We start from the raw sequence: 13197 nt of genomic DNA, 5'->3' as shown, positions 1-13197 counted from the left end.
AGCCAAAAATTGATTGATCCTTCCACTAATACCCTTCTGCCTACCCCTCCTGTTACACCATGTGAACCTAGGTCCCTCATAACCAAGATTACTAAGAAGGCAGTAATCTAGTAGCTATCTAAATTCCCTCATTTGTCTCTCAGGCCTGTCTCTTCCACCCATCTTCTATTGTCTACACAAAATCTCATTAAAGTCTCTAATGACCAGCCATGCTTCATCCCCCTCCCCCTTAAGTGATCTGATCATATTCCAAGTTTTCCATCTCTTCTTAGTTTCAAGATTTCCATACACACCAGTTAAGTGCCATTCCATCCCACTATCAACATCACAAACCTTAGCATCAATATGAAATTTCGAGAAGTTGTCAGTGCTAAGTTGAGTTTCATTTTTCCATAAAAGAGCAAAACCACCACTTCTCCCTTCAATTGCCACTGCAAAACAACAATCAAAACCCACTTTAAGTCTTATAGACTCCATTTGCTTCACAGATTATTTTGTCTCCTAGATAAACAGCACCATGGGACCTTCCTTCCAGACTAAGTTATGAAGTGCTCTAACTCCACATGGGTTCCAAAGCCCACGAGATTTCCAACTAATGGTTTTCATGGCTCTCAGCAGGGTGGATCAACAACCTCCACCGTTTGTGAAAGTACATTGGTTGATTCCCTGCATTCAACCTTATGTGTTTTCCTACCCCTTTGTCCCTCTGTTGTCTTAGAGCCCTGCAGTTTCCTCTTCCCCTTTGAACTCTGCAACATAGGTATATCAATTATTGTTTCTTGCTTATTTGCCTTCACCCTTTGCCACTTTTTTCCAGTTTTGCTTCTCGTGGACTTAACAAATTGGGCTAGTGGGCCCTTCTCAGCAGCAGACTTAGATCTCATCGGTTGTGTTTTTCAGAAAAATGGTGTAGTATTATGTTTAATGCTATTTCATCCCCTTTCTATTCGATGATGCTAAATGGTTGCACTAAAGGCTTCTTCAAGGCATCGTGTGGTCTTCAACAAGGTGATCCTTTTTCACCTTACTTATTTATTTTAACTGAAGAGATTCTGCCATGCACCTACTTAGGGGTGCCATTATATGTGGGTCGCATGAGAAATAACATGTTTGATTCGTTCTTGGCTAGAGTCTAGAAGAAAGTGGAAGGATGGAAGAGTAAACTTTTATCTTTTGGGGGAAAATTTGTGTTAATCAAACATGTTCTAAATAGTATGTTGATTCATATGCTATCGGTTTTGAACATTCCAAAAGGAGTTATCTCGGGGCTTAAGAAGATTTTTTTGAATTTTCTGTGGGGTACTCAGTAGAAAATAAGAAAAGAAAATGGCTTTCTTGAAAGCAAATTTGTTTACCGGTGAAGGAGGGGGGGACTCGGGATTCCGGCATTTCATGAGGTTCAAGAATCCTTGCTTATGAAGTTTGCTTGGAAATTAATTAAAGGGGGCAAGATATGGTCAAATTTTTTTGCTTCGAAAGGGGGTTATGGCCCTAATGTCGAGAGTACTAAACAACTCGAAGTGGTTAATATGGGAAGGTAATGTGAATTTTTGGTTGGATAATTGGTTAGGAGATGGCCCATTAATTGATTTTGTTCCTATTACTAGGAGTGTTAATTTGAAAGTACAGGAGGTTGTTGATGAAACGGGACCCATATTGAGTCGACTACGTGATCTAGTTAACGAAGAGACTCCCATGAAAATTTTTGCTGCAGGAACTCAACTTCGACAGGGCAGAGACATATGTGTTTGGAAGTGTTCGGTCAATGGGGAATTCTCCACTAAATTAGCATGGCAATTAATTTGGCATCGGGGTGAAATATGTACATGGAAGAAATGGCTTTGGAATGATTGGCTACTAAAGGAAATGTCTTTTTTTGTTTGGAGAGCTAAGAGGAGAGCTATTCCGGTTGACGTTGTTGTTCGGAATTTAGGAATTCCTTTAGTTTCTAAATGTGAGTGTTGTGCTTAGCCCAAGGTAGAAACATTCAATCATTTTATTATGTGAAGAGGAAGGAGCTAAAATGGTTTGGAGATTTTTTGCAGATGCATGCCGAGTTCGACTCACATAGATCAGGAGTTGGGAGGGGATGATGTGTTGGTGGCATAGAGCTTCTATGGGTTCTCAAGTTGGATGGCTTCGGGGTCTCTTCCTATAGTCATTTCTTGGGCGATATGGAGGGTAAGATGTGTGGCAAGAATGGAAGGTCCTAAATTTATGCCTGAAAATGTTATTAGATCAGTTAAAGTATGGATTAGAGATATTGCTTGCAAAGTTAAACAATTCCAGCATATGGGTGGTGAGGATATGGAGGTCATGGAGTGGCTCACTTGTCCGATTATTCATATTTCTTCCAAGCCTATTAAGCTAATTGCGTGGAGTCCACCGGAAAGAGGAAAAATAAACCTGAATGCGGATGAAGGATCTTGCGGTAATCTGAGTGAGGCTAGGGGAGGGGGTATTCTTTGGGATGCTAATGGTGACGTCCTTGGGGGGTTTGCACATGCATATGGTTATGCCACTAATACTATTGTTGAATGTAGAGCCTTGTATGATGGACTTCGGTTATGTCAGCAATTAAATTTACCAGATGTGTTGGTAAAATCGGACTTTACGATTATTATTGGTTGGTTAGCATTCGGGATATGCAAGTATTGGTTCCTTTGGAATTTTTGGGAGGAAGTGAAAAGCATGGTACGTGAGCTCAATGTTCGATTTCGTCATATATATAGAGAAGTTAATATAGTGGCAAATATTTTGGCAAAGCATAGAGCTCAAGGATTGATGTCAGATTTTTGTGATGCATCTTCCATTCAAGGGCGTATTCGGGGATTAATTCGATTAGATAAACTTGACATGCCCTACATTAGACGGTGATTCGTGATGGTTTATTTTTTGCTTGTGATTTTTGGCACCTAGGTTTTACAGTTGTTAGAATTCTTCGGTGGCCTTGAGATTGTTTTCACGGTATTCTTTCACCATAAGTGAGTATTTTTTGTATAAATTTGGGACGGGGTTTCTCATGGACAGGGACCTTCGTCTATTTAAAAATAATAAAAATTACTAATAATATAACATTAAATTTTAAAATCTTATATCACTATAATTTATTGTATTAATGGTTATACTAATATTATATCACTATATATTATAATATACTATAATATATCACTATAATCTATAATACAATTATAATATATATTATAATATACTACAATATATTATCACTATAGTATTATATACTATAATATACTATTATATATATTATATAATTTACAATATAGTATATTAAAATTGAAAAACCTGACTAGAATCGATAAAATTAGAAGTACCGGTTTAAGGGGTAACAGGTACAAAATCGGTTCTTGAAAATGTAAAACTGATGCATGCCGATTTGGTCCCAAATTTGATCTAAAACCGGATTAAAGCAGACCGGTTACACTCCTAGGTGTAAGCTCAAGTTCTTCTGTTTATTTTTTACTTTATACGACCATCATCTTTAGTAATAGGAAGAAAAGCTTTACGTTTGTGAAGTTCAAAGAATGTTTGGAGGGCTGTTTTGATACCATTTCTCTTTTATTTATATAATGGAATTACATGTATTATTTTTTATGAAATATCTTAAATTATTCTCAGGCATTGAGTGGGAGCATAGTTTCATAAAACTAGTGTCCCTATTCAATTATACACTTATAGCTACCCGCGAGGGAGTAGAGAGTTCCACTGCCCACCACATCAAAGAACAAGACCCTGAACGCCACCTTAAACTGGGAGCACAGAAAAATTGAACTCGGAAACCTAATACACTACCAAGACGAACCTTGTGCTTCAGAACATCCACCTTCTTAAAGCTCGCTCCCAATTGACTTCAGTTTTAGCGAGTCTCTGCAAAACGCTTCCTTACTAAAACTAGCTTATATTGAATCCGCTAAAAAAATCCCGTGATCCTATGTCTTCAATGAATATGCTTAGGGGGCTTGAGCTGATCTTGTAAAACCCACTTCAAAATCCCATGTCTTCAATGACCAGGTTTAGGGGGCTTATCCTCTGCAAAACGACATAATTAGGAGTGTTTTAGTCTCAGCATCAAATGTATAAAATTTAAAAGATTGGGAACATAATATTCAGACATACATAAAATAATATTGGGAACATATTATTCAGATATATGTTTAAGTAAATCTACAAACAAAAATGATAACATAAACAGATGAGTGGACGTTGTTTGAATAGAATTTTTCAATTCAAATAGTTACAAGAATAAGAAAAATGGACTAAATTTCAGTGCCATGTAATGCATGATAGAAAACTCATTTCCACCCGATATCTGATACCAATTATATATTAGTAATCTGTACATTTTTATGACAGCCTGAATTAAGGTACAGATAACGCAAGTCTTGAACTGGAATAGAATTTTCAGAAAATGTTGCACGGAATAGGATCAGTGATTTGTCAAATTTTATAACATAACTGAAGCAATATAAGCAAGCAAAAGAAACAATACAATTTGTCTTGAATCTTTAGAGCTTGCATTTGACCATTCAAGGTGAAGGAGGTGAGAACTAACCTATTGAAGTAGGGTCTATATGTACAAAGAAACTTGCAGCAACTATCAGGTAGCAAAGAATGAGCATTAGTCCTTTTAAGTAATTTGAATTTCCGTCCTGCATGGTAAAAATAAAATTTATTAGTAGAAAAATGACAAATTTCCAGGCAAAAGGCAAGACAAACATCTGTCATGGAATTGGATTTGTCATATATGTTTTGCATAGGTAATACACACATATTTTATGATCAGAAAAGGCACTGTCTTTGCAAAATATTAACATAGGTTGATTATTCCCAATACTATCAGTCATGTCAGCCACCCAGACTCCCAGACCCCTAAAAATATAAAAGAAAAGAAAAGAAACCGCTCGCTGGCTAACCTGCAGCATGAAAGCTACCACCAGGACAGTTATGAAAAGCGTGGCTGTCTCAAAAATTTGAAAGTTCAAGTCCATAGGACATCCCATGGCCCAGCCAGCAACCACGCAAAAGGGAATCTGCAGTCATAGTAACAATTTTGCATTTAAGTGTATACTTAACCCAAATAGGGCAAGAAAAGACAATAGGAATAAACCTTGTAAAAAGAAATAACTGAAATTCATCTGATCAAATGTGCATTTGATCCAAATATGACGATGGAGGCACAAGTGTTTCAAGCAGATCAAGCATTCCATAGAATTACTTAAAAGCTAAAAACTAAGCTAATTGGTCAGACAACTCAAGTCGGAATAAAGAAAGCAGAATGAAGATACACTCTAGCTCAGATATATCCATACTTATATTAAAATAAGTAAATTATTTCTTCTACATATTTTTATTTTTATTAATTTTTAAAGGGGATAAAGCTAGGGACATCATTTTCTCCAAGTTGGAAAAATGCACTCAAAGCAAGAATGGGATGGTAAGGTTGAACTCAGGAAGTAATGACATTAAGAAGCAAGACATGATCAATGTTAATATTCAGAACTCACCCCAAACATAGATATCTGTGTTGATGAGCCTATTGCCACTCCCAAAGATATGTCCTACATACAACACTGAGTAAATTAAAATTTTAGAGAATGTAAAAGACTTACGATTGGCCATGCATGGTTGTAATGTTATGCTAGCAAGATAAGCACTTACAAGCTTGTCTTTCATGGCAAACATAATAGCACCTGCATGCTCTGCAGCATTCCCAACAATTGGAAGTAGAATAACACTGATAAACGCTACTGGGATTTTTAATGCAACAGATGCCCCCTGAATGCATAATTACAAATTGTGAACAATACAAGAGAAACGAACCAATTCCTTTCACCATATATGAACTTCAGAAAATATTTCAATAACTCAAAACTTATGGTATATGAGAAGACACACACTTAACAAGAATGCAAATTACAAAAATTCTAGGAAGATGATAAGACATTTTTGAAGAACACTGGATATCTGACGAACATAAGCCCTCAATGATAAATAAGAATTTAGTTAAAAACAGAAATTTAGAAACAAGAAACAGAAACAGAAACAGGGTTTCCAAAAATAACATAGAGTTCCACCTTCAGAAATTGTCTATCAATATCCTGGTAGATAATACATTAAAGGTGCTCCAAAAAACATTTACCACACATCAAAGAACAGAACAGATTCACTGGTCAAAGTTACCTCAATGGCATCAACCAAGTATTCTGAGAGGACAGAAATCCATGCAGTCAAAATTGATAGCCATATTATTGATTCCCACTTAGAAATCTCAGGAGCTTCTTCATCATCTGAAGTCCCTTCATTCTGAGTATCTCCCTGAAATTATGTCATTTATCTTATAAAAAAATCAATAGAACATTAAAAGAGAAACTTTAACAAGTGTTATATGTGAAGTGAATGGCTATACTTTAAAAACCTCGTTATTAACCTCAATTTCTCAACCTCAGTACTCATACCATTTGTTAAGGTGTTCATAGAAGCTCTCACATTTTGATGATTCTTTATTGACCATGGACTGGATGTTCTTAGTGAAACATCCCAAAACTTATCTAAACCCAAGGTGTGAATTATTTAGCTAAATTCAAAATAAAATACGAACACGTTTAGATGGAATGAATACTCATGTATTTCAATACAAACATGTTTAGAGGTAAATAGGTGGTTGCAGGAACTTAACCCTTTTGTTAAAGCCCTTAAACCTGTTGCAAAACATAATATCTCTACATTGGATTATCGCAATATTCCTCTCTTACCTGTTACTTTGAAAAAGCCCATTTTGGTTAATTGGTTTCCTCCTCCTCAGGATAAATTAAAACTCAATGTAGATGGTTCATCTAAAGGAAACCCCAGGTGCTGCTGGCTGTGGGGGTGTAATTCGTACTGCTCGTGGTTCTTTTCTTTATGGATTTTCCAGTTTTCTGGGAAATGGTAGCAATTTATTGGCTGAATTATCTGCTCTTAAGCTTGGCCTTCTAACCTGTTATCAACTCCAGCTTTGGAATGTAATAGTAGAGACTGATTCTCTACTTATTCTTAATTGGTTTCCTCCTCCACAGGATAAACTAAAACTCAATGTAGATGGTTCATCTAAACGAAACCAAGGTGCTGCTGGCTGTGGGGGTGTAATTTGTACAGCTGGCGGTTCTTTCCTTTATGGATTTTCCGGTTTTCTGGGAAATCGTACCAATGTATTGGCTGAATTATCTGCTCATAAGCTTGGCCTTCTAACCTGTTATCAACTGATCCAGCTTTGGAATGTAATAGTAAAGAATGATTCTCTACATATTGTTAACCGATTTCAAGAACACAGCAGCCCCCCTTGGCAGTATGTTGATATTTGGGATGGCATATTACAACTTCAGACTTACAGCCAGGTGGAGATAAAGCATATTTAAAGAGGCTAATCTTTTTGCAGATGCTTTGGCTAACCATGGTGCTGCAGGTTATGAGGCTTCTTTCTCTACAGTAATGAGACTTCCGAAAACAGTAATAGGTAAAATGAATACAGATAAGGCAGGTTTTCCTTCTTTTAGGCATTAAAATGTACTAAGTATAGTTTTATTTTGATAGGTTTATTTTTATAAGAATTTTAAGAGTTTGGTTTTGGGATTTTGTAATCCCGACACTCTTCTACTTGTATATGGTATTCCTCTGCCGAAAGTGAGGATAATTAATAAAATCAGAATTTGACCTGTTTCTTAAAATAAATAAGAAAGATGTATTTCAATAAAACACTGACATTTTTTTATGAGTAATACAACACTGACACATACTTTAATAATAAGAAAACGATCTTCCCTCAGCAAATTATCAATGAACAAACCTCATTAACTGGGAGGTACAGGTTCTTCTGCCTCTTCAGCTGAAAAATAAGATAGGATGCATATGCCACAAGCATAATACAGCTACTGAACCTCGATAGGGCTAACTCAGACTTCCCAAAATGTAACTCTGTGTGTGTAGAATGAAGAACAGCAGGAAATAGCAGGCCCATGACTGCCATCAACAGTAAACTAGAATCCACCGCGGCAGCTGCCTGAAAATAAATGTGGACTAATTTGAACTTTATTGTCTACCAAGATATAAATGATACAAGAAAGAGTATAAATGACTAAATGTGATTCTTTTATTTCAAAGATTATATATGCTCCAATGGTGAAAAAAATAACCTTATTAAACATTTGTTCCCTCTCAGAAAACATGAGCCCGCCACTGAAAAATGCACATCCAAGGACTAGCAGCATGTTAGACAAAATTGAACCCAGTAGTGACTGTTGAACAACACGTATCATGCCACTTTTCAATGCATGAATTGATATTATCAATTCTGTTGCATTTCCAAAAGTAGCATTTAGAAGACCTCCAACTGCAAAGCTCAAAAGAAAGTATCTCAAGTGATCAAAATTGAAAATAATCATGTCATGCCATGAAGTAAAGGAACATATAACTTGAATACGTGGAGAAGATGGTAATGATAGTTTTCATTCAGGCTTTCATTGTAAGCAACTAAGCATAGTTCAAGGTACATCCACGCCAAAATGCATGGGATAGTACATAGTCGTTGGCATGATCTACCCCAGACTTATTGTCCATGAACAAGAGAGATTTCTCTTGATTATTGAAAGAAAGGTCGATGTATAACATGTGGTGATACAAGAGTAAGTTATGACACCTTTGAATACTCGGAAAGCATGAGAATCTGAGTCAACTGGAGGGAAGAGGAAAATTTGAACAGTAACTTCTTTCTTTGGTTGATCATGAAATGAAATCACTGTTCTCTCTTGCAATATTGTTTAATAAACTTAATGCTACTGGTGCAAACTTTCAGGATAGATAGATTTAAGGTGAAGAGTGCAAATTTCAAGGCAGTGTGAGGGTTAAATGTCAATGAGATAGCGTATGAAATGTAAACGTTTATGTATTACTGCATTAAATGTATGGAACGTCATTCCGAATATATAGGTTCAATGATGCAATGTGCGTATTTACCCTCTTTTTAAATTATGCCATTGTTATTTTTTCTTTTCATGTCACGAAGATAATTAGTACGCAAGTCCTGGCAGCCAACACTGTTACTGCGAATGAAGCAAAGCTCAAAAACAAGAATAAAGCCGGGGGGGTTCGGAAGAATTAAGGACAAGTGCTAGCAATAACTGATCAATATAAACAAAAAATGCGATATCTTATTGAATTGAAAGGACTTACAAGTGGAGAAAGGAAAGAAAGAGACTATTTTTAGGCTAGAACTTAGTAATAAAATCACCTGTAGGTCCAGTAAAGCAAGCCAGCTGCCTGCATCAAAGCAAGCCCACGACATATTAGGTACTTGTCACTTTTCGATCGAAATAAACGCAAAATGAGCACTGCTTAAACAAATAGAATAAAGTTAACTACGAATGTTATGCTCTCTTCCCCGTTAAGCATGTCGATCTTAGGAGAAGATTATGCGGCATGAGTCTTCACAATCATATTGTGAGAGGTCAACAAGGCGTTTAGATTCATACTTATCTTAACTCATTTAATTAATTATTATAATTTTTTTAATTTTAAATTTTGACACAAAATATAATAAATAATTCAATTTTTTTAAATTTAAAAATAATAATAATATTAAAAAATAATATTTTATTTAAGTTTCGTCACTATCCCATCTTTTAACTCCCGGTCCAACGCTCACGAATTCACACAGAACTATAGTTAAGATGCGAGAAACCTTACTCTGTAGCATAACCCAGACGCTCAGCCAAAGGTATAATACCCAATAAGCACAAAAAGAATACCCATCCCTGATATGGAATTGAAGAAACAAAATTAACAAAACGCTTATCCAATGATCATACGGAAGATATGTACGGAAGCGCAAAAGAGTATAAAGGTCGCTCACGTGATGGCCAGAGGATTTATTGACCAAGATTGCTAGAGGGCCAAAAGGGATGAGTAAGTTGATTTTAGCAGAGAGAAGTACGATCTTTATGCTACCAATCACACTATTCGTCATGTGTTTCGGACAAAAATTCTCTGAACCGCCAGCAGATGTACGCGGAGGCTCATGGAAAGAATGTTTCTTTCTAGAAATGGACGAAGGACTAAGTAAGTTGTCGTCCTCAAATTCAATGACCGATCTTCCTTCTAACGACCCCATCTGTGATTAGCAAGGAAGAAGATGCAAATGCCTTTCAGAAAAGAATCAATGCCAAAGTTTATAGAACGAAGAAGAAGAAGAACCTCCACAGTGGAATGGACCCGAACCATTGGTGATTTGTTGCTGTTATTGTGGTCGTTATCATCCATGAGTTGTAGCTATTCCAAAATAACAAGGAGAGTTCCATCTCCAAGAACAGGCATTACTGCTCCGTATCGTTGTGCGTTGAAGAAAGCATAGAAGGAAGCGGAATAGACCGACCTTGTGAAGAACTCTCTCTTTGATGAAGTAGAATGGATGGGTTTGTAGGTTGAGATGAGCACAAAAACAAAACACGCAAAATATTCGGAGAGGCTATGGGTGGGAATTACCGGAGCCGGAGGTATCTGTCATTCATTCACTTCACTCATCACGAGACAGCGACTGCCTATTATGGGAGCATTAAACGGTTTGATTTGATTAAAAATATAATAATAATAACGAAAATAAGAAGGGAAAGGAGAATGGAAGCGAAACGTATCATCCCACAGCCATTCATATCCCGCCATTAATGCCGGCTACATGTATATTTGTTCGTTTTCTTGTTGACCTTTTTCAAAGCCGGGGAAGAAAAATATGACTTAAGATTTTTTTTTCCCTTTCGCCTTCTCATTCGACATTCGTGGGCGGAGAGCGACCCATGCTCGTAATCATAGCTGGTGATTTTTCATACGTACATGATACTTTAAAGTATGATAATATGAATGACAAGATTGACCGCTAATAAACTACTTGAGGTCGATGTAACACTCTTATATTTGTCTTCTAATATATAATGTATTTCTATTAAAAGTTGGGTAAAAGTTTGATCAAAATGACAAATGGCTCACTTCGTGAGTACCTCTAGAATAGAAAGGAGGAAAGAGAAAAGATAGAGATTGCTGATAAAATATGACATAACCAAATAATATGCCTCGTATAAAGGCTGACCCACGGAAAGCATAACAACCAAGATTCCCCTTCAAGACTCGGACTACATGGTACATAATAAACACAATAACAGATACTAACAGCTGGGCTGACCGGCCCATTGAGTTCAAGTTATAAAGGACTAATCAAATAACAAAGACCCAAGACATAATAACAAGAGTGGGGCTACTATGCCCTACTCTTGCCGCGGCGGTACCGTTCAGTATTTTTTTTATATATTTTTTAATATATTTAAATATTTTTAAAAAATAAAAAAATATATCAATATATTTAAAATTATTTCCTTAATCATTAAGTAAAAAAAATAATAATTTTGATAAACGGTCAAATGAAGCGGTAAGAGTAAGGCTGCATAGTAGTGTTTTTCTAATAATAAGGACCCAAACTTTAATTACCCTTACATATGCTCGCCCATTGGCCCAGTTCCTGTAATTCTAAAGGATGTGATCGCGAAACGGTATATCCCTTGGAATGACACTCTCTCTCTATGGTGATGGTTCCTATATGGAGTGATAGTTGAGGAAGTGTCAAAAGATACAACCTTTTGATTTGGTCAAAAGGTTGTGTCACTTGTTAATGATTGTGTCCTTTGTCAACCATTGTATTACCAATGGTTGTGTCCCTTACCAACCAGTGTCTCATTGCCAATAAATAAGAGTTATTAGTGCACAACAAAAGCACTCAATTTTCCTTTGTCCATCACTAACTTGTGGGATAAATACTTTCACGGGAGTGTCACCATATTATCAAGGTTTTGTTCAACTTTTATCCATTTTTTATTTCCATTTTTTACAGTGGAATCAAGAGCCTGGTAATGACAGGGGGTTAATTTCGCACATTGAGAAGACGATCAATAAGCAAGTGCTTGGTTTGTCAACCACACTTGCATATTACAATCATCTTTGGAGATTTTCGAATCCAAGGGAAAATTTTTTTCAATTTACGGTGGAAGGCCTAGAGTATACTGGAGTTTTCAAAATCTTATAAGTTATTATTTTGAAGAAAATTATTGGCACTTTTTTACACAAAGAAACAGTGCACTATCAGATAAATTTACACACATTGTTACTGTTTCGGCTGGATGCCAGAGTCCATCACCACCGCCGGATTTGAGAGTGTCCGGGACACGTCGAAACCTTGGTCACCAACAACCAGTTCACTAGATCAAAGCCAGGACAAGACATTTTCTGAGTTTGCAACGTCCGTGCGCGAGGAAGAAGAAGACAACGTCTCTAGTCGAAACGGTGTTGTTTCGACCACGGTAAGGAGAATTCAAATTATTCTTGGCTAAACGACATTGTCGTCCAGCCAAGTAAGGAACAAAATGACCAAAAGGACATTGCTGTTTTGGCCGCATCTGAGGTTCAAAAGATTACATCAAACAATGCCGTTTCAAGCAATGGACCATACAAAATTGTTCTGAGGATGTTAGAAGCCGGCCGTCGTTTCACCTGGAACAGACTCACTTCAAACAGCTAGGATTCGGGCCAAGCCTTCCAACCCATTTCGTAGAAGCCCGTGGGCTCATAGAGAGTTGGATTCTAGCCCAAGCCCAAGCCCAAGCCCAAGCTAACAGCCCACAAGCCCACCCATCACTACAAGCCGAGTGCGGAGCCGAAGACAGAGCCACCCACCAAGCCACTGACGACGAATTTTCTTCTCCTAGACATGATTTGAAACGGCTGAATTGGTCGACTCGTTTTTCTGGACCGGTGTGGGCTAGATTTGGTATTTTGGGTCGCTTGAGGTCATTTCGAACCCAATTTGGTCCATTCAAAAGTCGTTGTACTCCAAATTTCATGCCTAATCAATACAGAGCACTTGTTGGTCGAGAATCTTAGAAATTCTTTGAAAAATGAGAAACATTGAGGAAAGTTCGTGAGAAGTCTCGATCAGGGCATCACTTCCATTATTCTTCTTATTTAAAATATAATAGGAGAATTTCGAGGTTGTCACCTTGGATTAAATCCAATGATTATTATTACTATTGAGTTTATAATAATTTCAATTTTTCACAATTGAACTATAGTATTTAATTTATTTACAATAGAACACATTTATTATTTCTA

General features: G+C 36.7%; 1 protein-coding gene and 1 long non-coding RNA gene across 2 annotated transcripts; both read right to left on the bottom strand.

The window, feature by feature from the left end:
* Positions 1–883: 883 nt before the first annotated feature.
* Positions 884–12400, bottom strand: LOC121251762. Its single transcript, XR_005938101.1, has 3 exons — positions 12389–12400; positions 3304–3307; positions 884–998 (listed from the first exon to the last, which is right to left on the bottom strand). It is a non-coding gene; the product is annotated as an uncharacterized LOC121251762 (long non-coding RNA).
* LOC121251761 (vacuolar cation/proton exchanger 5-like) lies at positions 3452–10572 on the bottom strand. The gene is made up of 12 exons (XM_041151112.1): positions 10243–10572; positions 9902–10159; positions 9736–9803; positions 9281–9309; positions 8187–8383; positions 7841–8053; positions 6199–6333; positions 5677–5793; positions 5523–5576; positions 4932–5048; positions 4571–4667; positions 3452–4047 (listed from the first exon to the last, which is right to left on the bottom strand). Exons 1-12 carry the CDS (start codon positions 10306–10308, stop codon positions 4019–4021), a joined length of 1380 nt encoding a protein of 459 aa, XP_041007046.1. The 5' UTR covers positions 10309–10572; the 3' UTR covers positions 3452–4018.
* Positions 12401–13197: the final 797 nt, after the last annotated feature.

This window comes from Juglans microcarpa x Juglans regia, chromosome 2S, assembly GCF_004785595.1.
Source record: "Juglans microcarpa x Juglans regia isolate MS1-56 chromosome 2S, Jm3101_v1.0, whole genome shotgun sequence".
Lineage (NCBI taxonomy): Eukaryota > Viridiplantae > Streptophyta > Magnoliopsida > Fagales > Juglandaceae > Juglans > Juglans microcarpa x Juglans regia.
This window is presented reverse-complemented; position numbering and strand designations above follow the sequence as displayed.

Coding starts and splice junctions, on each gene's coding strand:
- LOC121251761 (XM_041151112.1), bottom strand. CDS start 10,308: ATGGATGATAACGACCACAATAACAGCAACAAATCACCAATGGTTCGG. Junction 9,804..9,901: donor ATAAATCCTCTGGCCATCAC/GTGAGCGACCTT, acceptor ATTCCATATCAG/GGATGGGTATTCTTTTTGTG. Junction 9,310..9,735: donor CGTCTGGGTTATGCTACAGA/GTAAGGTTTCTC, acceptor GCTTTGATGCAG/GCAGCTGGCTTGCTTTACTG.